This window comes from Ornithodoros turicata, chromosome 9 (assembly GCF_037126465.1).
Source record: "Ornithodoros turicata isolate Travis chromosome 9, ASM3712646v1, whole genome shotgun sequence".
Lineage (NCBI taxonomy): Eukaryota > Metazoa > Arthropoda > Arachnida > Ixodida > Argasidae > Ornithodoros > Ornithodoros turicata.
In genome coordinates this window covers 19615047-19641992 of record NC_088209.1, presented here as the reverse complement: position 1 = coordinate 19641992, position 26946 = coordinate 19615047, and the positions used below count along the sequence as shown (strand labels likewise).

Below are 26946 nucleotides of genomic sequence, written 5' to 3'. Positions count from 1 at the left end.
TCCCATATCCCTTGGCAGGTTGACGTGTTACACACTTGGTGGCGCTACGCGTATGTTCGTTCGCCATTGGTTTCAAGATCATTGAAACCAGAGGTCATTGCAAATACACGTATAGCCACCAAGCGTGTAACGTACCAAACTGTTAGCGTGCATTCGATCCCATGCCCCTTGAGCAGTTCACGCGTTAGACGGTTGGTGGCGCTACGCGTACGCTCAATGACCGTTGATTTCAATGACCATTGATGAGTGCCCGTGTGACAGAGGTATTAGAGAGGCGTACGGGACATCATTGTCTTACGTCATCTAGCCTAATAATATTGTGCTGTTTCCACTCATCAACTTCTTCTTCCTCCCGGATCGTTGCAGGTTCTGCAAGGGCTGCTTGACGTCGGGGACGAAATTCTCGAAGTCAACGGCACGGACGTGCGGGACGCAGACATCATGCAAGTGAATGCACTCATGGCCAACCAGAACACACTGTTGCTAACCGTTCTACCTTACATATGCCGGAAAGACATCTGATTGGACACTGTAGGGCGTGTGTTTCTGCAGTGTCGCATGTCCTGTGACCACCTCCAACCACACGCGCCTTTTGAAGTGATATCGTGCACGCGGCTCACACTTCGTCGCTATATTTTTGTACAGTGAATGAATTTATTTTAGAACTCTCTTAACTTGGCAGCGTTTCATAAGCCATTTCGTCTTACATGAAACAACGAACGAGATAGAGAGGGAATAGAGTGCGCAACCGCCTTGGCGAGGCTCCATGCTTTGATGCCAGTATAGGCGACCCTCTCCTTTCTCTCTCGCACTCCTTCTGTCAAGGCAAAAACGAACGAAGAGTGAACCGAAGGACCAATGAAACGCGAGTCGCAGCGCAAGTTGGGTTGAGGCGGCCGTGGGACATGCACGCTCGAGCCAGTGCAACTTTTTCTGCACTAAAACAATCAGCTGAATTAGCTATAAAGCCGGTTCCTTATCAGACAGCGCCAAAGACTGGGTGCTGGCACACGACGTTCCAAATTCCGCTATCTTGCAGCCTCAATGATTTCTCTGGTGTTGTTATTCATACACCTCGCTATCACACTGTTTGGTTATGTGACTATCATAGTATCTCTTCCGTGGGCTTGGGAAAAATTGTTGGCCGCATTACGGAACCAATAAATGTAGCGGAAGTTCGACGCGTACGCGCGCAAAGGCGCTCGCCGCATGAGTCCCTAATGTCCGCCATTTGCAAACAAGGCAAGGTGTAGTCATCGTGGCGCCATCCAGGATGGCTTCGAATATGGCTGCCGATTTATCTCTCTATTACCCTCTCTATCTCGTTGGAAACAACGCATCGATACTGATTGCTTGTTTCAGAGTCTTGTTTTGTGCAAACCAATTCCATGTGTAAAAATAGCCATCGCTTAGAATATTGTATTTTCTGCGTTGTACTTTATATTCTTATTTCTTTATCTGTACATTTTACGCTGCTGACACTCATACTCATGTAAGTAAGGTTGATCATTGTGTTGCAACATATGATATAAGGCAAAGTCATGCTATGTTAATAAACTCTGTGCTATAATGCATTTATGGAAGATAAATGGTTGTATAAACAAACAAAATAAAGGTTAATCATTTTTAACCTGGACCTAGCTTATGAACTGCATTGTTTGGGAAGACAACGCTTACCATTTAGTTCTAGCGTGTAAAAATCGCCGTGTAAACCTGCTTGCATAATATGAATCGCTAAAGCAGAACGTAAGCTGATATGAGCGTATCGGGTCTAAGTTTTTTGTTGTTGCTGCTATTGTAAATATATAGAGTCAGGTTCGTACAAGTCTTCTTCCGGAGATCATTGGCTGGATCTACGAAGGTCGTTTGGCATCTATAGGGGGTGCTGTTTATGTCAGTACAGGGCCCAGGTAGTGCCTAATCCCCTTTCAAGTGTGGCTTGTCGTCATTACAGACGAGTCGCTTTAACTGGAACACCGGGGAAGAAATCTTCAGCGCATGCTTCTAACACCAATTACTGTATGAGCTGTATAGAATGTGTAAGTTGTAAAGACCTCGGTCATACCATGCGGAGAGGCCAGTGTTTATATTGTGTTATTGTGTGTTGTAACGATTATTTTATCAGTACGGTATTATTCGAGGTTTACTTCGCTCAAAATGACCACTGTACAAAATGCACATAAGGAACCCACTAGAAGACTCACGTTTTAAAATTCCTCATGAACGCCCCTTTTGTACTCTGCTCTTTTGTGTGTGAAAAGGTGCCGCTGCCACTGGAGTCTGAAATGCATCGATCAATTTTATATTTTTGCAAATGTATAAGGACATTAAATTAATTTCACGTTTTACAGTACGTTATCTGTGTGACTCGTTCGGTATACAGTGTATATATGCCCATTTTTCACAACGGCTAGTCTTCCACAAAAGTACTGGTGCTGCTTTAACCAAGCCTCGTCGCTGATCCGGGGTAGGGATATGAGCATCAGCAAGTCGTGTTCCAAGAGCGTAACCCGAACACCAACAAGCCGAACAAAATGTGGCACGTCCTGCACTCTTAAAACAAAGCTTCACTACATAGCACGCTCAAGGTCAACCACTGTACAAAGCGATATCTCTATCACTCTTGATTCGAAACCAAAACCGCGCACACCAGGAGCGCAAGGAGGACAGCGCTTAACTCTAGGTCAGAGGGCCACGTGCTTTGGAGCCATGGTGATTATTGGACTAGGTGCTGATCTGCTGACCAGATCAACAGCTTTGCGGCACCTGCTCGCATGGCTCAGTGGTGACCATGCTGGCCATGTCACGTTGAGACTGGGAGATGCCAGGGTACGAATCTCGGTTGGGGTTTTTCCTGGTATATATGTCGACACAGTTCCCCTAGAAGTCGGCCCAGGACGTACATTCCCCCAGGGCGTCAGTCGTGACGTTGAACACCTTTGTGAGGCCGACAACGGCAAGCCCTTTCACGAGCACCACCACAGCTTTGCAGCTCCGATAAGCAGCCGACGGCGCACAGTTTTGGTTTCGGCATTAACGTAGCACGTGCTCGTTTAAGGATTTTTAAGAATAGAAATGCTTTCAACAAGGTTTCTCTCCCTTGCTGATGTCTCAATTTTACTTCTAACAGTTGTCGTGGTAATAAGTCAGCAGGTTAGCGTAGCTGTTTCCGATATTTTGACGCTTTTCACTCGGTCTCTTTCACAACATAGCCGTGGGCCAAGCAATTTTGTCATATTAAGAGGGTGGAGAGCAATGGACGATTTAAAGACACTGTTAATGCAGTTGTGAAGAGTGAAAAGTGATGCGGATAGCGGCGAAAGACGTGTTCCAAATTCTCTAACAGTGACGGCTGACTGCCGCAAGCGGTATCGTAACTGACCATTAAGAGCAACATTGAGCCGCATGCAACGAATTAACGCGGTATCCCGACGAGGGATACTGCGTGACTTCCAGACAGCGAGCGTAGGGCAGCTTTGCAAGCCGACGGAATATCCGCTGTACACTGGCGCGACTCCACAGGATCCATGAAGGCGTCGAAGAACGGAACGGCGAGTATACCCCTCCATAGTCCTAGACCCGTCCGACTGCTAGAAGAAAGAGCTGCTTCCGCGGCGCGATCGGGCTGTTCATTCTTGACGACTCCACAGTGGTCCGGTACGCCACTAGTGGACTAGTCCGTGGCCTGCTTCGGAGATGGACGGTCCTGTTTACCAGACCATTAAAACCCCCAGACAGCACAGCCGGCACTGGGATTCGAACCCGGATGCCTTCCAGAAGCGACGTGACCACGCGATCTGGCTGGTGGTGGTGGTGGTTTGTATTCCCTTTTAGTATATTAGTTGCTCTGGCCAATCTCCCTTTGTGGGTCACGGCCAGTATCTGTGAGGAAGCAGCAGCAGCGCAGCATTGGTAATGACTACCATGATCCTCAACGAAGGTGCGGATCAAGGTCACTGGACGAGGAAGAGGAAGAAGGAGGTGCAGCACCTGACCATAAGCGACATTCTCGACTGTAGTACCTACCGCCGCCTTCGCCTACAGTCCCTCACCCTTCCACTGCTAAGGTTCAGCGTGCCCCTCTCATTATGCGCATTACTCTCGTTCGGTGCGTCCCATACCGGAAAATGGAATCCTGTCATCGCAGATAATCTCATTTCATTCGTTGCCGGCTCCAACCGGTTCTAGCCCTTAGTGTCACTGTCACACTCATATCATACTGAATTAGCCCTGGCCAATCTCCCTTGCGGATCGCGGCCATCTTCTTGGGGAGAAGAAGAAGAAGAAGCGACATTCCAATCTGTATGGCATTGTCAGAGAAGACATCTACGTTAGTCCCCGCTGAAACAAGGATGAAAATAACAGGTAGGCAACGTCCTATTTCTATGGCTTTCGATGAGAATGTAGTATCAAGGCATGGACGCGAAACAAAAACGCCACAACTGAAGGATCGTAGCCGACGTCGAAGCTCAGACAGTGGTACTTCAACTTGCGACACTGCTACTCATGGACGGAAGACCTGTCCAGTTATCCAGACTCTCAGAAGACATACGAGTCCGTTTCCCGGCGGTCTTAGACAATCCAAAAAAGATATCTTGCACGCTTACTGGAGGAAACAGGGTGACATCACACAAGAGAAAACCACTGTCTCAGACAAGTACGCCCATGAAGACGCAGATGTACCTAGTGTGAAGAAGAAGAGAGGGTTCGTACCATCAGCCTTTTACGCTTTTAGTCGTGACAAAGGAGAAACTGTCGGACCATCTCCCATTCCAAACAAACGAACCAAAGCAAGGGCCTCTCCTCTAGATGTCAATCCCGATTCCACCGAAGGAACCTGGCGCCTAACGTGGGTCAGCAAGAAGACTGCCATTAATGCGCCATCATGTACACCACGGCCCCCGTTTCCTGGAGGAACAACGGCGTCTGGAAACAAACGTGGAACCTTCGGAGGACATGACGTGACTACTGTAACTTCTCGGTTTCCCAAAGAAGCTAAAAACCATAATCACTTACAGAAGTACGCTACGAAGCCACCGCATTTTGAAGGCAGCATCCTTGATCGGACGTGGAGTGTCATTCCGGAACCCAGTTCATCAGAGAAGCACGTGCCACGCCCCGCGTCCCCAATGACTGCAGCAGGTCGCGGTGCGGTAACCTACTTGGTAGGTGGTTCAGATACGTACACGTGGAACCTAAGAGGTGCGAAACGGAACCATGGGACCGAGTCTGTCACTGGATTACGCGTTACCACAGTTCCTGCACAAACGTCTGTCGCTGCTACTCCGCTGACGCCAGTTCACCTTTTCCTCACCAAAGAAGGGGCCGTGTGCCAACTTTTTCTCTGTACGATGATTGTCATTGGCGCCATGATATTAACGTACTACGCTATGATAGCTCCTCCCATTAAAGAACCATTACCTGGACCAGTGAATCGACAAGCTAAGCACGCCGACACTACGTTCATCCACGTGCAAAACATTACTGAGACACCCCGTACATCTGTTGGCACCATTATAACGCATCAAGCTACCAGTACAGGAGCAGTGTCCACTAAGAAAACGCTCGACGTATGTTGGGCACCTGCCTGCCAGAATGAGGGTGCGTACATCAACCACCTCCTTTTGAAAGATAAAGATCCCTGCGATGATTTCTACCTATACGTATGTGGCCGCTGGAAGAGCAGGTTTTCTGACACCGATGCCGAAGTGTCTATATCCTCGGATGATGACCTATCCTTAATGCTAGAAAATGATGTCCGTGAGCTGCTGAGGTCCAGCCTTCCACACAGTGAATTCCAGTTGCTTTCGCCGCTCAGAGACTTCCTCGGTGCGTGCGAAGCTTTGAAGCACGATGACAAGAGCGTAGAGGCGCTGCTGGAGCTCCTGTCCACGGTGTCGCTTGCTGGATTTCCGTACATGCTACCTGTTGACACTCCGGTTTCAGTCTGGAAAGTCGCCGCCAAAGTAAGTTTGCGGGCGCCAAGCGCCAGCGTCTTTTATTTTCTTTTTCCTTTCTTTCTTTTTTGTGCGGTAGTTTTATATTACTTATGGGAGATCACAAGGAAGAAATATCATGGGAGGTAGTGAAGGGTTACACCCTAAACACAGAACTTCACCGCACAGCACGCTGTGCGCCAACCATTGCAAAGAATGATAGGGTTATCGATTCTGATTCGAAGAGAGAGGTGGGCGTACGCCTTTTTGTGGCAATTATCATAAACCCAAATTGCCACAAAAAGGCGTACGCCCACCCCTTTGCGAATCAGTAGCGATAACTCTATCATTCTTGGCAATGGTTGGCGCACAGCGTGCTGTGCGGTGAAGTGCGGCCAACAACGGCAAGCTACCTCGACACCCCCCCCCCCCCCTCTGTTTTTAGAGTGTATACTTAATTTAGCTCCAACGTTGCAAAGGTTTCACTTCAGCACACTTCAAAACCGCTAGAGGGAACTTATCTAGATTGAACGGAGGGCTAGGTGGAACCGAAATACTTAGAACAACCACACGAACTAGCAGATGTAAGCACCCCGCGTCTTCTCTGGAGTGTGGTCGTCTTTTGTCCGGGTACGTACTCCGATATAGAGCGAAATTTTTTGCCCCTTACTGCAACATGTCTAGGAGGCATGATACCATCCATTGATCCCAATCCGTTATGGCTGCGACGTTTAGCCTAGTAGTTCGCTTCGCACATAAAGTCGCCCTGCATAATGACAACATATATTCTCAGCGTAGGTGTCGCTTTCTTGCAGGTCCTAAAAATGTCCAGCGCATCCGTCCTCGTGAGCATAGGAGTGTCTTCCCATCCTTTCGACTCCAAGAAGAGCATCCTAGCCATCGACCTTCCAGACTCTCTTCTTGGTCCTCCAGTGGGCACACTCAAAAACGGCAAGATGATACAGGCGTACCACAATATCATCTGGACTTGCATTAACGTCACCAAGAAGCAATTCGTCCCCAATCTGCATGTTGACCGCATGGTAGACTTCGCTCTGCAGATCGAAGCGCTAGCCGTCAGCAAGAACACAGGCAGACATCGCATAGTCGCGCTGGACGACGTTCCGGGTGTTGCAGAGTTCGTCAGCGAAGTCTTATCGGAACAAGTGGACAGGAGCGCTCAGGTGTTGCTCCGAGCTCCCGAATACGTGAAAGGATTAGAAACGCTGGTAGGGCAGTTCAGTCCTTACACTATCCTGGACTTCCTGGGTGTGCATGTCTTGTCGAAAGTTGCTCATCTCGTTCCCGCGTTAGGCGACGACCTCGCGATGGTTTCCGTATCACACCTGTTCGGAAGACCGCGGCACGTTCCACGATGGCGCGTTTGCCTTCGTCTGGCAGACCTTGCGCTTCGGTACCTGGTCTTGCACGTGACAAAGTTAGCGGGACATTCCTCCTCGCTTAGGCCTTTTACGGCAAATGCCTTTCTGAACACAATTCGCAAAGTTGTCACGCAGGGTTTACACAATCTGCCATTTATGGACAATCTCACGCTCATCTTGGGGAAGAAGATTCTGTCCGAAACTCGATTTCAAGCGTTTGCCCCGCCTTGGGTGAGCGACAGGGCTAGCCTGGCGAACTACTTGGCTAAACTACCCGATATGAGGGCAACACATCCGCTTTGGTCTTTCTCTATGGCCCACACCCTGTCGTTGTCAGAAAGCCTCCAACTGTCGTCCGCGGAGACCTGGAGCGGGTCCGCTTTCAAGGCTCGCTGCTGGTACGACCTTCAACGGAAGACCATCTTCATCCCCACCCTTACGTTTGACTTCTTGTCTCCGATCAGCGAACACATTCAAACCCTCCCACTCGCCCGTGCTGGGTACCGCATCACTGCCTGCGTCCTGGATATGCTCATCAACGGCATCTCTTCACACTACAGCCACGAAGTTTCTGTTCGAAGCTGGTGGACTGACGAGTCGAAAGCGTCCTTTATGGCATCCATGAATTGTTTAAGAGAAGCGAATCCTCCGGTCAGCATTGCGTCGTTTTTTGTAGGGGAAGCAGCGTTCAGACTCATCTTGACGCTCCACGCGAACTTGAACCCCGAAGAATCCGGGACAAGGACGGATATTCGCCTTCCTGGACTTGAAGACTTCAGTTCTGAACACTTATTTATCGTTTACTTGGTTACCGGCTTCTGCCAAACTGCTCCGAACCAGATGAATAAAGTGGGGGAAGCGCTACTCGACGCATTAGAGCTGCGCGCTGTACAGGACAAGGTTTCGGGACTCCTCAACCTAACGTTGTCGAGTACGAAGCCATTTAGAGATTCCTTCGGCTGCAAGACGAAGCAAAACACCACGCTGTTGGGGAAATGTTCTCTCTGGGCGGAACGCACACAAGTGTTACGACCAGGTTCCATTACATCATGATATGTTTGGAGAAGTCGTGCACGGCAAGGAGTCCGCAGAGCCACAGAACAATGGAATGGAATAACAGCCAAGTTTATTTTTATTATCGGCACATTACAATATAGCAATTTTTACTGGTCTGTTCTGTGTGTTTCCCTAAGTCTTAATAGAATTATTAAATATGAATTACATAAACTAGTCTTCTACTTCACTGAAACGCAACAACGAGTATCTCTCTTCCATGTCATATACAACCGGGTGTTCGATTCGCAAACAGTGAGCATCCCTGAGAATAGTGAGAGGCCAAGAACTGAGCAGTGAGCGGTTCAATCACATACGCATTAACACAACCCCTAATTTTAAATTTTTATTTTGGACGCTTCCGGTACCTCTGTCTTACATATCTCAACCTTCAGCGAAAAATGCCCGTAATTTATAGTAATTGGTTTCGTTTTACATACCAACGCGTACCAATGCGCTCTTTCGCTCAGCTCTCCGGCCTGGTTCACACACGGGGGTTGCGGATTATAAGAAACCGCAGCGTGGCGTGCTTTTATTGTGATCATGCAACAGTACCTAGATAACAAGGTTATCGAGAAGATGTTGGATGATGACGAACGAACGGATGTCTCCTCTTCTGTCCATTATCCTTCGTCACCCGCGCGTGTAAAGCAAGCGGATGAACAGGTAGTTGGCACTAAAGTACTAAAGCGGGGTAGTTGGTATGTCATTCTTGAATTGCAAAACGCAGCAAAAAAAAAGAAAGAAATAAATAAAGAAAAAGAAACTGGAACAAGAGAAAGCAACGCACAGCGCGACTGCGTACTCACAACTGGTTGATCTTTAATGGAATATACACTTCAATACACTTTATCTGGTGACATCATCTTACCGGTGCTGCCGCCTGTTATCTTTGTCTTACTTATCATCGCTTAAAGACAGTTTCTCTTCTTCCTTGAGCTCTAGGGAAGGGGTACACGCACGTTTGTCCCCCAATCTTTCTTTATCAATTCTGTGTTAGCGTCGCGAAGCGACTGTCGGTATGAGCGCAGTAGAGACGTGGACAGCAGGAAGGAGTGAGGGACTGGGGATAAGTATGCGTCCTGGGCCCACTTCAATGGCAAGTCTTCCGAGAAACCCAGGGAAAACCGCAGATAGCACAGGCAGTGCGAGGATTCGAACTCGCGCCGCTAGGATTTTTTCAAGGGGGGGGGGGGGGGGGCAATGCAGAATGCTTAGGGTGGTGATGCGTCAACTGCGCTCGCAACTACATTTTCTTGACTCAAAAACCTTACGTTTCTGAAAGCCAGGGCTGGCCAGGCTCTCCCAGGGCCATTTCGGCACCCACTTGGCCGACAGCTTCCGCATACCCAACTCTTCGTGAATTACAAATCCAATGCGTTCTTTGGATATACCTAAGGTCTCAGCAATTGTTTTAGCCGAGATTTGCCAGTCTTCCAAATTGAGGTCATAGACACAGTCAACAATTTCGCCCTGATCTTCCTGCGAACTTCGGTGTCAAAATCCCCATGCTGAAAGGTAGCACACTACGGTGGAGTATTATGTGCACACCTCACTCAATGTTTGGGTCATGCACTCATAAATTTCTCTTTGAGTTTTCTTCTGCATGAACAGGAACCTCAAGACAACCCGAAGTTCAGTCTTTGAAATTTTCACGCTTGTATAGTAGACGTGCTTTTGTGTATCGCTAGAGCAAAAATGAACGCTTCGCGTTACAAACCTACAATTTCGCTTTTTCTTCGTCACGCTTTTGCGGCTACGATGATGCGATGGAGTTCGTATATGTGTAAGTGGGTCGGACCGAGAACTTTACAGCACGCTCTCGTACTTTACACAGGCTTGCGACCCGGCCTTTTCATTTGGTCGCTGACGTTCTTCTCGCTCTTCACTCGCTAACTTCTTTTTTTTTATTGCAACGCAACACTTTCTTCCCGAGGTATATCTCTAAGCAAACCCGGAAGACCTAGTTTACTATCGTAACACCCTGTTCCAACAGCGCAGTAAGATTACATGTGATCGAAAAGAGAACTGGATGGGTGGATTGTGCTGCATACACTACAGTAATGCAGTGAAAGCACGCTTTACAGGAGACTGCCACGGACGAACGAACGAACGCTTTCCCGCTCAGCGTTCTGCAATAATAGAGAGTTTTAGTACATTGACCGCAAACGCAATACCGTACGTAACAGATAGCGTTAATGGTTCTGCGCAAAGCAGTCTGTTATGGGCGTGCGCAGAACCATCAACGCTATCCCTTACGTACACAAAGGCGAGAGCGTACGATGTACTAGAAATCATTTTTGGTTGTAACGTGAGCGAAAGGTTTGCGCACGCAAAGAAAAAGCGTGTTCTCACTGCGCACGCGCTAAACGCAAGGCCACGTTCGACGCTTTCGGAATGTGTAACCCGCTATTTCCTCGCGTATGTAGTACTAAAACTAAGCTGCTGAGGCCACTGTCGTCAGTTTTGCTACGCGGAGCAGGTTACCCGTTTGACTTTGCGACAACGTCACCACTCCAGTTCGATGCTAGCACGAATCTAAAATACCGAATCCCTTTCTAGGACTAAATGAACATCCTCTAGGACTTCGTGTGACCACCACATTCCCACGACGTCCCAAGCGACTACGAATAATGCCAGTAACACACCGTCCCTGAGCGCTGCTTCACCCGTCCACACGACCCCCTCCGATACACACGGACGAATGTTCAACTGTAATCAAAACGTGGCCGCAGGCGAGCCCACAGCTTCATTCGAACTCCTAACTACAGTTTCCCATAGACTTAACAGCAGATCGGGAAGCGGATACTGCAAACAGACGCACGTGTGCGAGCCCCAAACAGTGCTGCCGCTTGCGGGGTATTTTTCTCCACAAAGCACGCACAATAGTTCCCGAGCTACAACACAGAGGGAGCCGCAAGCAGTGACGAAGCCGGCGGTGTCAAGGCCCGCTGAGCCGTGATGGGGAGGCGCTGGCGCTTTCTGCTCTGACTGGGCCTCAACTGCATATGCCGACGTATCTTTATAAATCCGCGATTAACCGTGCAGAGGTTACAAGCTGTTGCATTCCCTCTCCGTGGGTGATCGGGGAGAGGATAAGCGAGATGTGTTTCGCGCCCTATACGCTTAAGTTGTGTTGGTAGCTAACTATCCGGATGATGAGATTACCCCTCCTAGGACACGGTAGGGGATCCTCGTTGTGCTTTTTATTTCGGTTAGAGAGATGGAATTCTACTTTGGTTGCGAGGTGCCCGCTCCATCTAGTGGGTTATTTGCGAACTACCGACGGCACTGCATCGCATTGAGCTTGATTATCGGAAGCTTGAGCAAAGCATTTTGTAGTCCTCAACTTGGGCGATTGCTGTTGCGTGTGGGTCCCATGCAGACATCTATCGCAGACAGAGCACAGGCTCCGTCGGATGAGGACAATACGAAGATGCAAAGTATGGGAAGGAAGATGCTCGTACAACGAACTGATGAAGTATCCTGATGAATGTATATGATGAATGTATTGAAGGTTCCATGCCGGCATCCAAAGGAAAAGGTATTAGTTCGTTGTTATTAAAAGCACTGACACTGGGATTCTTGAATTCTCATGGTTGATAACACCTCGAAGTGAAAATGAAGTTGAAATAAAATTGTCCGTGGTATATATGGGTCTTGCACTTGCTTCAGTATCATTCTCTTCTCAGGGTTCTAATAGGGCTCTAATCTGTTTCCCCTGGGTTGGTTGCGCTGATATTTCACTTGACTTGCGCTATGACGAATACTGCATTGCGCAACTTATTCTTGAGGGAAAAGTCCATGACAAAATAAAGTCTGCAAGTAGGAAATGACCTTTGCTTGTCAACATCAGAGAAAAGAGTAGGCTTACCTAAGAGCATCTAGTCACATATGTGTTTTTCATACGGTTACTATTACTGCTCACATCTGCGGAAAGATAACACGCTGAGAAGGAGGTATTTGTTGCACCTGAGTCTGTCGCCGATTGTAGTTTCTGCTGCATTGTTTGTATTTCAGTACGCCGTGCGCTTTCACAATTGCGTTTCTAAACGTAGATTGTCGTATTCCTCCATGCCGTTGCCCGAAAAAGGATTTTGCACTGTGCAATAAGTAAACTTTGCAACTGTAAGTTGTTCACGCGAGTACACTTTCATACTAGAAAAGCTCATGTATGTGACATGTTCCATGCGACGTAAGCTTCCGAGGGCGACAATCTCTGTCGGCATCAACTGTCATGTTATGTGTAAGACTTGACTATATCGTTCTGGAAACGTCATAAGTAGGCTCAAGTGAAAGCCTTCCCTTCCCCTTCCCCCGCACCGTGATTCTATATTCGTGACTTTGTAAAATACAAGTTGCGTTTCGAGATTTTGTCGTGCTCTCCTAGTTTTCTCCAGTCCCAGGGTTTCAAGTATGGAAGATGGCTACTAGACATGCACATGTAGCTGCTAGAAAATTATATCACATCCGTCACCTGAAGTGGACATAGGACCAACAACGTGCAATTAAACCGACTGATTAAAAAAAACGAAACAAAACGAAGAAAAAGTTTCCAAAGGTGCTGCTGTTACCACTATTATAATTATGAACGTTTAATCAGCTACCAAGATAGGTGCTGTAGACCTCTCAACGGTTGTTGGAACTGTATAGCGTTAGTGATCAGGTCCTGTACAATGTAGGTGATGAAATATAATCGCGTTTGCCCTCTCAAACATCCCATGACACTATGCGAAGGAGCGAACGGGAGCATTCCGCATCACGTTTTCCCAAACTTGCACCGCATCAACGGCAGCCAACAGGTGCGTATCTCTCAACCTTATGCAGACGAAAAACGGGAAAATGAAACGGGAAGTTGCACGCGCTTTTCACGGCCCGCATGCCGCCGCGTGCTGCACTTCTGATTGGACACTTCTGCGCACCGCGACAGCCAATAAGAATGGTGCGCGTGCGGGAGCGCGAGGGGGTGGAGGCGGCACCCGGATGCGCATGGCTTGTGTAGCATCCATGTAGGGGAAAGGAGGGGTCGGAAATGGGGGAGGGCGTTTTCCAGCCGGTGGGATGACTCCGGCTCGAGACCAGAGAACGATGATGGTGTCCTTCTCTCATGATGTTGAAGCTCCTGGATGGTGGCATTGTGGGTAGGGCAAAGTGATACCAGGACCTGACAGAAGACCCGTATCCCATCGGCGACAACTTGCGGATTATAGGCCACCAGATTTGGGAGCGCCGGTTTAAGGTGAGCAGTCCCGTTAACGATAAAGGTTGTCGTGCGAAACACTTCCTCTGAAAAGTGAATGTTAAAACGAATTTGTCGCTCGTGCAGCCTACTGTTATGGCTGTCGAAAGTCGAGGGATCATATTGTTAACAGTATGGGTTATTTTCACAAAGGCAGGTGGATTTTTACGAGATTTGTGAATACGGATTCGTACATCACGGATCGGAGTATAAAATTGGGGTGTGCTTTGTCCACCCAATGTATAACTTCTTTCTATATCGCACAATACGCATTAGGAGATCCAGAAAACGCACGAAGTAACATTCATAGCCAATATACGGTTCAGCTGCATGAGATCACAATTCACCACAGTTTATGTAAACTGGAAAAAGACACCCCCTGTGTATATTTATGAGAGAACAGCCCGAGATTGCAACTTCAATGATTACAAAGATGGATCTCACCGCTAGCTCGAGTTACAGTCTGACACTCCTGACAGTAAAGTTGACGAAACTACAAATTGGAATGCGTTGAGCAGCTGTGTGGCAACCATGGTAAACTGCTTCAATTCGACGTCAACACTGGAAGCGGAGTGATTGGCTCGATGATGCGGATTGTATAAAGGAGATCATCAGATTTGCTTGGCAGAACGAAGGAAAACTCCAGGTTGCACAGAAGAGTATCGACTTCTCTTCATATAAATTTGTTCGACGTGTGTCCAAAATTGTGTTAAATAATGTCCAAAGACTATAAGAATAAAATTTTTCTACAGCTTCACCATATTTCACATACGTTATCACTAATATGATGGAAATAAGTAATTGATGGCCAATGGCATGCTACTTCGAAACAAAAGCACCAAGACCCAGTGCAGAAAACCCAGACGACGTACAAATATCTTCCGCGTTCACCAGATTACCGCGTAGTCACCCCTTCCATTCAGTCAAATTTTCGAAATCACACCACGTATCAGTGCCTCACAATGCAACACTGTCAATACACAACACTCCAAACAACGCGGGTTGAAATTGAAGGAAACTCTCATGACTTAAAGTTGGCTTTTCCCGCATGCAGTGCTGTTAAGCAGGCAAAGCACGCTCTAGAGGCATTTCTCGCCGCCTGCATTCCATCGGAGTTTTTTTCAGGCTTCAGAACCTTGGTTGGTGGACTTAATTAAAAAAGCGGACGTCATCGTCGAGAGCGAATCCAATGCCACTGCTATGCCCAGTCATCTAGTCATGTACAAAGCACACAGAAAAATAGGCATCGCAAGGAAGAAAATCCGGCACTGTTCTTCTGGATTACGAAGCAGAAAAGTCAGCACAGAAGATACCCACAAGAAGCACAGTCTTTTTTCGAAATATCCGCGGTTCTCAACCTGAGGCTGTCTCTTTAACTGACAAATATACAGGTTACGTGGCACTGTATTACACGGGGGCTTGAAAAACGGTGAACTCCTCTGTTAGGAGGCAAACTTCGGGTACGAAGCTGATACTTCGAAGATACTTTACAACAACAGTCTACACTTACTTGCAGCCTTCTAGTGGGCACTGCCCTCAGCAGGGGAATTCTGTTGAAAGGGTCAGAAAGTCACGCGTTACACAGCGATGAGGACTCTGCCTAGGGATAGAGCAGCCTCTTTTCGACATACTGACCCGAATTCTGTTCTTAGAATACTTCCACCGAGTTGGCGAATGTAAATGTAAACTGCCCTGCTACATTTCTGGCAAAATTTAATGTGTCCACAATGACTTTTCAAAGCACATTGAACAGCACTTCTAGTAGACTTCAGACGTGAACACCACTTCTTGAACTTCTTCTAGTGATAGACAGAGTGTAGAGATACTTCTGGTGCTACTAAAACTGAAAAACAACATTTTTTTTTGTTACATTCTGGCTGCCACGGATAATTAGAGAAAGGATGTTAAAATTAAAAAAAAAATTATACCGTAGCTGTATCTGAGAGCCTATACCTATCAATTCAATGCATTTATTAGGCATCTATTCAATGCATCCTGCACATACATGCTAAGGGCATTTATTAGGCGCGGGGCAAATTCATAATCAGAAATGATTCCGGATACAAGTGCAAAACAAAGCTCACGAAAAGTGACTGTACGGTGTAATTAGGGGCGGACCCAGGACTTTTTCTTTTTTTCGGGGTGGGGGGAGTCCTGCATTGGTCAGCACTCTACTACACAACCTAAGATATTTGAAGCTCTATGTAACGACAGAAATAGAGGGGTGTCAGGACATCCGGACCCCCCCCCCCCTCCTCCGATCCGCGCATGAGTGTATAGTACATATGAACTGAGCTCAGAGATTCATTTATTGGATCCCGTTTCTATACTATGCGCCTTTTGGTGTAAGTGTCTCGATGGCATCTCCTACACTCTTAAAAATGAACTTCACCGCATAGCACGCTCCTAGCCAACCATCATCTCGAATGATATCGTTATCTGCCCTGATTTGTTGAAAACGGGAGGCGTACGCCTTTTTTGTGACAATTATGAACAGCATAAGTGTCACAAAAAAGGCGTACGCCTCCCATTTCCAACAAATTAGGGCAGATAACGATATCATTCGCGACGATGGTTGGCTAGGAGCTTGCTATGCGGTGAAGTTCATTTTTAAGAGTGTATTCCTGCCCTCTGTCTCGAAGCCTATTAATGGCACAAACCTTTGCGCTATAGTTTCTCCGAGTACAGAATGCCTTGACAGGTGGCGGTGATGCTTTCATTCATTAAGACACTGTCATGATATGGAACGTCACGCAGTCTTGGATCATTATATTGTATCGAGCATAGAAATTACTGATTTTAACCGTAGCGATGTACAAACAACTGGCGCTGCAGCAATTTTAGAGTGAATGGAAACCATTGAATTTGTGTCAAAATAAGGTGTGTGGTCTCAAATAAACTTCCTTTTGCTGAAAAGCGATACAATACTTGCTAGAATTGAGTAGAAGTAGTAGACTATAGAGTGAGGAACACCGTAAATAATGTTCATGTTGAACCTACCCAATGTTTCACTTCCGGACGTCATTAACTTCGCAGTGTGCCTAATTGAAATATAGGTCGCTGGCGCATGATCCTTTGTATTTCCGTCTCTCTTCGTTTCGTGAATACTCAAAGTTAGTTGTTTGTAATTCTGTGTTAGCGCCGCGAAGCAACTGTGGCTATAAGCGGCGTACAGACGTGGACATATGGAGAGAGGACAGCAGGAAAGAGTTGGGCACAAGGGGGTTAGTATGCGTCCTGGGCCGACTTCGTCCCCCCCCCCCCCTTTGTGTTCCATAGCGCAGCTTGGTTTGTTGAAGGGATGATACTGTGACTAGCTGTGACTAACTGTGACTACCCATGTGACATACGAGACACGAGGCCGTGCCTGCCGTTTTCTTTTTTTCGCTCCTTTCTTCATTATTTGTTATCACTTTATATACTTATTTCATCTCCAATTGAATCGAAGTAGCAGGCCTTCTTTTCGAGCACCTAAATCTCCATGTTATTTTTTCACGCGACAAACGCAACCGTGGAGCAAGCATGATGTGATGATCTCTCACCACAAATCGAGGGTGCTGGTTCGAAACCCACTGCTGGTCCCTTTTCCCCCGAGTGTCATATTCTGACGTAGAATTTTTGTTTATACGGTTGACAACTAAGAAATATCATGGAACGTTTTGGAGTTACGACTTAGTGTGGTGTTAAATTAATGAAATAGACGCTATTAATTAATTTGTAAATTTAAATTCACGTATTAAAATAAATGAAAAGTCACCAAAGTAAATTATATGCCTAGAATCTTGAGGACCACTCCAACGGAAAAGGTCACCTTACTATTTTTTTTTTTTTTTACCATAAAATCTGTACTCATACGAATAGAGTGCTTTTCACTGAACTTATCTCCTGATACGCACCTTCCACAATTATCTCGCATGTGGGTCACAGACTCCGGTAGCAGAAATAACCATTCTTCTCCAAGAACCATTTACGAAGGGCATTTTAAAAGCGCTTCGTGTCCAACTTGCTCGAAGTGATTGCCGTTTCCTGGGACCCACGAAGCAGTCCGTGAAGGCGGCGCGCCTCTTGGTCGCCATGGAGACGCTTCGAACGCCGGTCGCCTCCGCCGCCGTCTCCAAGGCAACGGTCGTCGGTCACCTTAGGCCTATAGCGCGAGAGCAGGCTCGAACCGCGTGGATTCCGTCAGCCAATAAGGGCCAAGGGATCGAAAGTCCCGTCCGCAAAGCAAACTCAAACATCTCACGCCGTTCCAAGAATCGCTTGGGTGAGACGACGGTGGGTCGTTGTTATTCGGACGCCCCCGCGGCTCAAAGGACGTATTTTGATACGGTTGCTAGGTAACGTCCACACAGACGAATAAGATTGCGTAAGCCAATCAGCATCACTGTAATAAGCTTCACTGTAATAATATATGATACTTGCACTGATACTTGCCTATCTTCACCGAAGCCTATCTGTGCCAACGGCATATTCAACAGTCGCTTTGCAGTTTTGTGCGATGCACGTGCTTCGCGCCCTTTCTTCTTAGTTTTGTCCTTAGCGACAGCTTTAGGGCCCACCAGTGCTGGCAGCCGTGTAGGTCCATCCGTAACTGTTGTGGAGAGAGCGAAAGAAACGGTAAAATGAAGAGAGGGGGAAAGAAGTTACAATGATATCGTAACCAGTGCGGGCGCCCGAAGATCGGGATCGCAACATCAGGATCAGCTCTATAGAGCTACCGCACTTTTTTTTTCAAATTTCTCCTCGCGGAATACAAAAGGAACGGGATTCTTCCGTTGAGTCGTTCGTGATTTATGAGCCAATAAAACTGCAATTTCCGTTTTTCCTCTGCCCTCCTTCTCAATTGCGGAGCAGCCTGTCATTGGTCTCCTCAAACGATTCGCCCAATCGGCCAACCGGCTTGCCGTTGTTGGCCTCACGTATGTGGGCTGCGTCACGACTGTAGCAAGGATGAGATGAGATGGTGTGATAACAGATGAAGGAATGATGACGGCCGAAAATTAAGATTTAGGGCAGTCACTGCAGAGTAGCCGAGAAGTCCGATCAGTACTCATAGCCTTTGAGCGAGGCCAGATTCCCAATCATCACGGGAGATCGTTTGTGGAAATCAATGACAGGCCAATTAGAGGTAGAGCAGAGGGAGCACACAAATTGGCGGGTTGTTTGTTTGTTTGTAAGGGGGAAAAAAGAGGAGAAATTGACTGCGTCTCCCGACTTGTTCTGCTATACCCCAAACATATTCTCACCCCCCCCCCCCCCCAAGAAAAAATACTTTTCATATGCTGTACTCGCAAGTTCGCTATTCACTATGAACATGTTCGCTATTCAGAAGTCCACTATTCACAATTATCCCAAGATCATACACAGATAATCCTAAAAGGTTGTTTCCAGTCCATCCCACAGCTCTGAACAAATTTCACAGGTGCCTCCAAGGCAGCATCCCTCGTGTTCGGTGCCCAAAGTCCCAACACCTTCCTGCTGCCTAGTCGAGCAAGTGTAGCTTTCAGTGTAGCTCTTTGAGACGCATACCTAGTGAAGTGCATTGGCGGTTTCTTTCCCGTGAATCCCATTCCTTTTTCGTATCTGCCTAGGTATCGGTATCTTTCATTCCGCCAAGCACAAATTTTTGCACTTTTGTGCCCCTTTAATGCCTTTGGCAGGATGGCAGCAGACGCAGTCAGTTTATTTGCTTTTCAAAATTACGCTTTCGTGCTCGCGTTTCGTATTTTCCGGATGTCGATGCCTATGCCCTCTACTAGTTGCACCTGTGCTGCCGATGCTAGCACGATCAAACTAAATCCAAACATTGAAGCCGTTAGGAATAAAAATATAGCGTGTTATGGAATGCATGTTGTAGGTGTGCACACGTAACGTTTTCAAGGAGCCAGCTAATATCCCGCTCTTCCCAATATCATCTGCCTGATGTTCCTCGAATTTTGTGTGTCTCACTCTCAAAAAGCGAATAATAATAATATAATACGTATATATAATATAATACTATATATATATATAATAATATATAATAATATAATACGTATTAATAATAATTATAATAACTCGATAAACTCCGTTCAAGATAGACGTCTTTCAAGCGTCTGATTCGGTCTTGACTTTTGAATTCAAGACCGCTCAGTCAAATGCTGGGCAGCTTAGCTGCTTACGCATCTCGTTGATGGGGTGTTCATGTTTGTCTGTTCTTGGCTAATGCCTCAGCTTGGCTAATTTCCATCGCGTTCCCCAGATGTCACCTGCCTTGTTCTTGCATGTTCTTTCTGTGTAAATCTGAGAATCACATGTAGGAGAGCAGGTGAAGCGGATGAGAGCGTACGCTCCCAACCAACCATAAATCCACGATGACATTATCATCTCTCTTATTTGTAGGAAACGTGAGGCCTGCGCCTCCTTGTGACGCTGATACAGTTACGTTCATTGTCACAAAAGGGCGTACGCCCACAAGTCAGGAGAAATCGCGGTGTCATTCTGTGCAGTGGTGTGGCTGCGCCGTGTTATGATTTGAAGATCTGGTTTAAGACTGTGTAGGTTCATATCGCATCGCTGTCACGCTTGTTCAAAGACTCCCTCATTTCAGACGTCCAAGGAAAGTCTCGCGTAAATTCCCTTTCCTCTCCTCCTCTCTCTCAGCTACCCTTTCATCTTCCGCCCAAATGCCTTAGGTGTGATTAAACACGTAAAAAGTGCTACCCAAGCAGCACAAGGTCTTTGCCCAACATTGGTTGTATACTGGCACTACTGGTCCAATATTCGTCCTGTCGTGACGCTGCCCTCCTGACCGTGGCCGACTACGGCAAGCAGTTCCATCACCACCACCACCATTCGTCCAGTATTCGACCAGTATTGCCGATAGACAGCCAATATTGGACCGGGATATTGTGCCGCTTAGCATATGCTCGGGTCATCCATCACACACTTGTGCAGCAATGCGAACATTGTGGCCAATGCAGCAGTCGGATCCACCTTCCAGAAAAACTTATTGAGAAAGGAGGACATTCGTCGGACAAAATTATGAAGGAAGGGAGAGCCAAGTCAGCAGAGGGATTCCAAGCGGAACTCAGTGTCCCCGGAACTCTGGGACCACTCGTTAATTGCAGTCTCGTTTATTTAATTAGGAATCTCAAGCGCGTGCGTTCTCACCGATTCAGCAACGCCGACTCAGTGGAGCTGAAGCTCCACTCTGAGTTCACTCGGACAGGAATAGCAAGAAGAAAGAAAAAAAAAAAGGAAGAAGGAATGTGCTGAGAACGTAAATGATGATTCGACCATATTTCTCTCAAGATGGGCAGGCCGACGACGAAGCCCACTCATTCCATTCAGACGCATTATTCGGGTTTCGCATGGTTTGATGTTATGTCGGGCGAAAGACAATTAGGAGATACAGGCTTCTACAGCCAGGGGGAACTTTCTGTTCGATATCATCTTAATAAGAGTGTACATGTATGTCAATAACATAATTGTTGTGATGTGCACGAAGCCGCAATGTCGGTAATATATTTTACGAGGTCCCGGAACACACTAGCCGCCTCTGCTCGACCTGCCAGTACCCCATTATAGTGTCCTCGAGTCTGATGCGCGAAAGTGTTAGCCACCCCTAGCAATACCAAGATCGCATCGATGTTAACTATATCGAGAGCAGCAAAGAAAGGTGTGCTCAATGTTTTCTGCTTCTTCTGTGGTGTGCCAGCGACCGCGGACCATGTGATCATCGCATGTGCCACTTATAGGAGGGAGCGTCACTTGTTGGCAAACGACCTTGCGCGGATTGACAGCCGACCCCTTGACCTCAGACTCATTTTGGGACCATGGGACACACGAACGCAGATGTCCGTCTTACGACCCTTCATCAAATTCCTGCAAACTACCGGCCTGATCGACTCTCTCTAAAACCCTGTCAGCGTCGTCAGCATCATCCTCATCACCATCCTCTCATTTTCCCCCAATAGCAATGGGGTAGCATTCTGCTCAATGAGCGGAAGTCATCCCCAGATCATCGTCATCATGTATTTCTCTCTCTTTCTCTCTGCTTCTTCCGTTGTGTGGCGGTTCGATGAATTCACCATTGGCACCTTGTAAAGGACGCCGCGACCAAAGAAGTTCAGTCCAAGGTATGAAAGATTGATTTTTTTCGCGATGTACGAGGATGAGATGTAAAAACATAAGGCAGTGTCGATCCTGCATAGCAGCCTCGGTCTGACCACTGACCACCAATCCGCATGCAATTGCGTACATAGTACATAGTCAGGCACTTTGCAGACGGTTCCCTCGGTCTTGAACCTCGTGAAATACATGTACCACGCGGTGGTATGGTCAGTAAGTGCGGTTCCACTTACAACTTCATTCCCACCAGTCTCAACCACTACTATCCACTGCAGGAGGATGCCATGCCCTCTTGAAACTGCGGTGTCAACACATATATGACATCTTGAATGATGGTGGTTAGACTGCGGAGATATAGAACAGAATAAAGTGCCAGGAGACTTGCCCTGGAGCCCTTGGAAACTATATTTCGAGTCGTTGATGCTATGTGCTGTAGCGCTAGCAAGATATACCACAGAGCTCCGTTGCACATGAAGTCGTTGGATGAGAGAGCCGAGTCACCAGGTGGACATGCTCTTCTGGTATCACAGAAGCTCAAGTTAATCATGTACGCTTAGTAGAACCGTCCGTGTAGAACTGTCCTCTCCGCCGTAGCTCTAGACGATGGCAGGACCATGCTGCCGTACAACACAAGAGGACGCAGGGCTCGTGCAAGGTAGGCGTGGCATCTCAAAGGAGACCACAGGATGCTACGATGTCCATGGATACATGTCTGATAAGGGCTTGTGCTTAGCAATTTCGGGTCGGCGCTGAATGACAGCACGATGCATGGCCTACTCGAGCTATTTCTTTCGTGCATGGAGCGGACTATTTATTTATTTATTTATTTATTTTCAAATACTGTTGGTCTTTACAGACCGTTACAGGGGGGGGGACATCTTGTCCCATGCAAGGTGTACAACAATAACAGTACTGCCATTAAAAGAAGATGAATAGATAAAAGAGCAGTAAATACAATACAACAAAATGAAGTGGGAAAAGAGATATCAGAACAATAGCAGGACTATGGGGTGACAACGACGTGTGGTTGCCAGGCAAGTGCGGTCATGTAAGAATTTCTGGGTCCGAAGAGCCAAAAAGGTCTGTTTCATCGTCTCAGTAAAAATTAAAACATTCGACTGGCCCGGAGAAATCCTAGCCGCCTTTCACACTTTGCGCAAAAGTATACCCTGAAGACCTGCTTGTGACGTGGCCACGTCTCGCCACGCCTAGCCAGCCTGTGCCCCAGGGCAGACGCTAGCGTTACGCTACAATCTAGCGGACGGGCATGCGGTATAGTATTGGCTGGACACGGATTCCTAGCATGATGTAAAACCCGAGACTAGGGAACACGAAGGGACAGACACAAACACAAAGTCTCAAAGTCACGAAGTCTCTCTTGAGACTTCGTGATTGTGTCTGTCCCTTCGTGTTCCCTAGTCTCGGGGTTTTACATCGTACATCATCTTCACCAGCTCGCTTGCTTCCTAGCCATTTTTTCATTGACTGTTTCCTTATTATTGCTCTTTTTAACTTGCTGCTGTTCGCTAAAAATATACTATTTCATTTGGCACTATGTTTAGTTCTTCAACTCTGTGTATATTTGCGCTTAAACGTGCTGCTTTGGTGGTGGTGGTGATGATGGTGATGGTGAAAGGGCTCGCCGTTGTCGGCCTCACATATATGTGGGCAACGTCACGACTGACGCCCTGGGGAATGTGCTGCTTTGCGAATGTGATGATAAGCCTTCCCGGGTCGAATCAACGTGCTCGAAAGAAGAAAAAATATGTGGCAATGAAGGAGGATTGTTAGATTCGGTAGACCTGTGCCACGAATAAAAGCATCCCAGCGTGTCTGAGATTCCCGCGCTGCCCTGGCTGGTACTTAAGCAGAACCTTTGTGCCGCTGTAACTGTTTAGAGGCTTGGCGTATGTGGCAACTACCGACCAATTCTTAATAAATATGAACTTGAAATGCTAATCGAATGTCGGTAAACGGGATTCCCCCCTTTTTTTTTTTTTTTTTTTGCTTTGAGACTCACGTAGCTTTTTTTCAAATAGGCGACTTCAGGAAATCCCAGAGAGCTTAGCGCCGCTATGAACTGTGGGAACTTGCTGATAACAAAGGAGGAGAAAGTCTCCAGGCTATTTCTGCTCCTTCTGTTCCTTCTGTTCTGGGCCGATTTTTCACGAGGAGTCAAGGTCAGCGAAAACGAAACTCCCAGTCATCTCCCAGGGTGCAACGCGTACGCAAGGAGCACTGGGATTTTCTGGAAATCGTCTATTGACGTGTGGTACGCTGAGACTGGGAGATGACGCGAGTTCGAATCCCCGCACCGGCAGTGCTGTCTGGGGTTTTCCGGCAGACTTCCCTTCCCTTCCCTTGTAGTCGGCCCAGGACGCATACTAACCCCTCTGTCCTCCACTCCTTCCTGCTGTCCTCTTTCCATTTGTCCACGTCTGTGCGCCGCTCACAGCCACAGTTGCTTCGCGGCACTAACAGGGAATTTAAAAAAAAATAAGAACGCAATACTTACACACCAGACTAATACGCGTGAAACGATATCTACACGACACACCATGAAGCTGTAATGTACCTACACTACTTCACCAGCAGAGACTGACGTAAGCTAGTCAAAGTAGGCGGCGGAATAGTACTGCTGTCCGCGACTTCGCACAGAACTAACGCGAGTAATTTTGCATTGTGTCGTATGACAGACCTCTGCATCGCATCACTCTGTGACGGCACCTACACAGACTTCACTATCGTGAAGGCATAGCAGATACCTTCATGTCTTGGAGCTAATAGAGCAACGACAACAACAGATATATTCTGACGATGAAGTGGGGCTAATATAGGGCAAATTTTCACATAAGCATTGCCTCTCCGCTACATGTATAGACGTTGTCTTGCACACGAGCAATGCAAAACGAGATAACATGCCGGGATAAATTGTAGGCTAAAATTGTGGGTAAATGAACTCAAACTTGGATCAATCCGTGCAATTCCTTCCAAATACTTCTCCTTGGTTTCAGTACCTCACGGAACCCTTTACTTCCGCCGTCTTTCACGGTGAGAAACAAAAAATATAAATAAATGAAATTGAACGACTGTTGCAGATCTACGCTGATACTCCACGACGTGGATCTGTAACCTATCTAATTCAGCAGTGGTGGAGTTTATCAAACAGCTTTAATGCCTACAAATATAGAAGGGAAGGCAGCAAAAGCATATGTCCGTCTGTTCATCCGTTACATCTTTCCTTTCTTTTTTCTTAATAAACATATCCCCCCCACCGTTACATCTCTTTTGGAGCGTGCTTTCACTGCACTGGCCTATGCTACACGCAGGGAAAGCAACCAAGCAATTAGATTCTAGATCAGATTAGGTTAGAAGTAGGAAGAACAAAATGGAAACGTAGATCGCGCTGGTGCGACCACCTATTTCATGACCCTTGATGTGTGAAAGTACTGAGTGAATTAAAAAGTTACTTCAGCACGTATGTCCTTGAGGTAATTCGCAGGCTGTCTCTCTTCAGCCCTCTTAGCGGGCATGCGTATATGTTGCTGTGCTGGTCAAATGGGAGTGTGATGATAGTAAGCCGGGCCCTTAGGGGGAGGGGGGGAGGAATATATATATTAGAACAAAGAAAAAATGGAGGCAAGGTCAGTCAAATGTGACGTCGGCTTACTATTCCGCAAAGAAAAAACTTAATGAAAGAAGAATAAAATAAATAAAAAGAAATAAGGGATAAACTATAACAAACGGTGAAAGAAGGATGAGATACATTAAAGACAGAGATGACTATAAAAAAAGATGATGACTTGGTTGGGTGGGGGGGATATATTTATTAGAACAAAGAAAGAAAAAAAAAAGAAGGCAGGAAGGAGATGACTTAGCGTTTCCTTAGATACCTCGGAATACAGTTATGCCTTGCACGCCAAAATGAAGAAGTCGGAAGCAGAGCGAACAAGAGATCAGTGTATACGAATCAGAGATCAGTGATAAGGAAGAGCCCGAGGTCGGAGTCCCTGCACAGTGCAATCGGAGTATCATTTCCTTCAGCCATCACAGCCCTAGACTATGCGTGACCAATTCAAGCACGCCCAAAGCGCGGGTCCTACATCATCGAACGGCAGTCAGGTTTGTCTTGCGGTTCCGGTAAGTTCCGCATACTCAAGAATACTTCGCCAACCGAAGCATGCAGAGAAGAATTAGCACGAACAAGCGAACCAATTTATTTTCATGGGTGTTTGCTTTATCTTTCTTACCGAATTTTGTTCCGCATACGCGTATAACTATACCAGGTTGGCAAAAAGAACTATGTAGGTAGGTTTTTTTTCCCCTATCAAACAAACAAACGAACAAACTATGCAGGTTTTTTTAAGTTAACCGTCATAACTTCGTCAGCATGTTTAAGGCGGATATCTGCCATAACGTCACGATTCAAAACGAATAAATCAGCTGTTTGTGCACTATGATTGTGTACTTATTTGTTTGCCACCGGCAAATGAATATTTTGTAAATGGTAATTGATTGAGAAACTTGATTGTGGCTTTGAACTGGAGTGTGTCTTTCGTTCGCGTCTAAACAAGCCATGCATGCATCCCTCTTACGCATCAGTGTGTGAGAGGCCCCCAGTATATGAGCAAAAAAAGAAAAAACACAGGAAACTTTACGCTTTTTCCAGTACCTGCGGCATTCCTGAATCCATTACCTTCGTAGCAGTCTTTGTGTCTTACAAATGCGCGTTTGCGGTGCCGAAAGGCACCTTCACGTATAACTCAATACTTAACGCGTTCTTTCCGTTAAGCAGGTGCAAACGCTAAGGCACAGCAGGAAAGCATGAGATGCAACAGAAGAAGGCAAACACGTTGGCAAGCGATAAACGTCAACGCCACTGCGAATGGGATAGTAAAATTTATTACCTTTCGTTCCCCTGCTTTCAAAAGCGCTCGCTTGAGCGAACTAGCTTACAAATGTGCTTTTCATTGAATGGATATTCACATAACATGCCGTGCACATAGTTTTTCTTTTACATTGTTCTTTGAAAATAATGGTGCGTGGAAGAAACTTCATCTAACCGGATAATGTGTCATTCGAGCGTTACAATTGATGAGTCGGGTACGTGGATTCCATTGTAATACGTGAGTTACGAGACTTCCATCTAGCGATGTTGACAAGCTGTATAAGTGTGCCAATCTATGCTTTAAATTCCAATGTAGATGCCTGTACTTCTGCAACA

General features: G+C 46.8%; 3 protein-coding genes and 1 long non-coding RNA gene across 6 annotated transcripts in view; 3 read left to right on the top strand and 1 right to left on the bottom strand.

The window, feature by feature from the left end:
• LOC135368295 (uncharacterized) overlaps nucleotides 1-2353 on the top strand; it is an 82735-nt gene extending 80382 nt beyond the window's left edge. For both annotated transcript variants that reach the window (XM_064601476.1, XM_064601477.1), the window contains one exon: nucleotides 367-2353. In XM_064601476.1, the coding sequence (XP_064457546.1) occupies nucleotides 367-522 (156 nt within the window). In that variant the 3' untranslated portion in view covers nucleotides 523-2353. The remainder of the gene's footprint in view (nucleotides 1-366) is intronic.
• A 1938-nt stretch (nucleotides 2354-4291) lies between these two features.
• LOC135367789 (neprilysin-1-like) lies at nucleotides 4292-8564 on the top strand. The gene is made up of 2 exons (XM_064600911.1): nucleotides 4292-5966; nucleotides 6752-8564. Exons 1-2 carry the CDS (start codon nucleotides 4305-4307, stop codon nucleotides 8369-8371), a joined length of 3282 nt encoding a protein of 1093 aa, XP_064456981.1. The 5' UTR covers nucleotides 4292-4304; the 3' UTR covers nucleotides 8372-8564.
• A 4927-nt stretch (nucleotides 8565-13491) lies between these two features.
• LOC135367786 (LIM homeobox transcription factor 1-beta-like) overlaps nucleotides 13492-26946 on the top strand; it is a 76291-nt gene continuing 62836 nt past the window's right edge. The window contains exon 1 of one of the 2 annotated variants that reach the window (XM_064600910.1): nucleotides 13492-13610. Coding sequence is in view for 1 of the 2 variants with exons in the window: in XM_064600909.1 (XP_064456979.1) it covers nucleotides 26792-26825 (34 nt within the window). In the remaining variant the exon portion in view is untranslated. Of the gene's footprint in view, nucleotides 13611-26719; nucleotides 26826-26946 lie in introns of those variants that run through there. The other variant, XM_064600909.1, reaches the window with a different exon arrangement.
• LOC135367788 (uncharacterized) overlaps nucleotides 18131-26946 on the bottom strand; it is a 66353-nt gene continuing 57537 nt past the window's right edge. The window contains exon 3 of the long non-coding RNA XR_010414516.1: nucleotides 18131-18201. This is a non-coding gene — a long non-coding RNA (uncharacterized LOC135367788). The remainder of the gene's footprint in view (nucleotides 18202-26946) is intronic.

Bases quoted from the DNA above. Each gene is read 5' to 3' on its own strand.
- LOC135367789 (XM_064600911.1), top strand. From the start codon at position 4,305: ATGGCATTGTCAGAGAAGACATCTACGTTAGTCCCCGCTGAAACAAGG. The intron at 5,967-6,751 runs GTAAGTTTGCGG...GCTTTCTTGCAG, and splicing joins TCTGGAAAGTCGCCGCCAAA to GTCCTAAAAATGTCCAGCGC.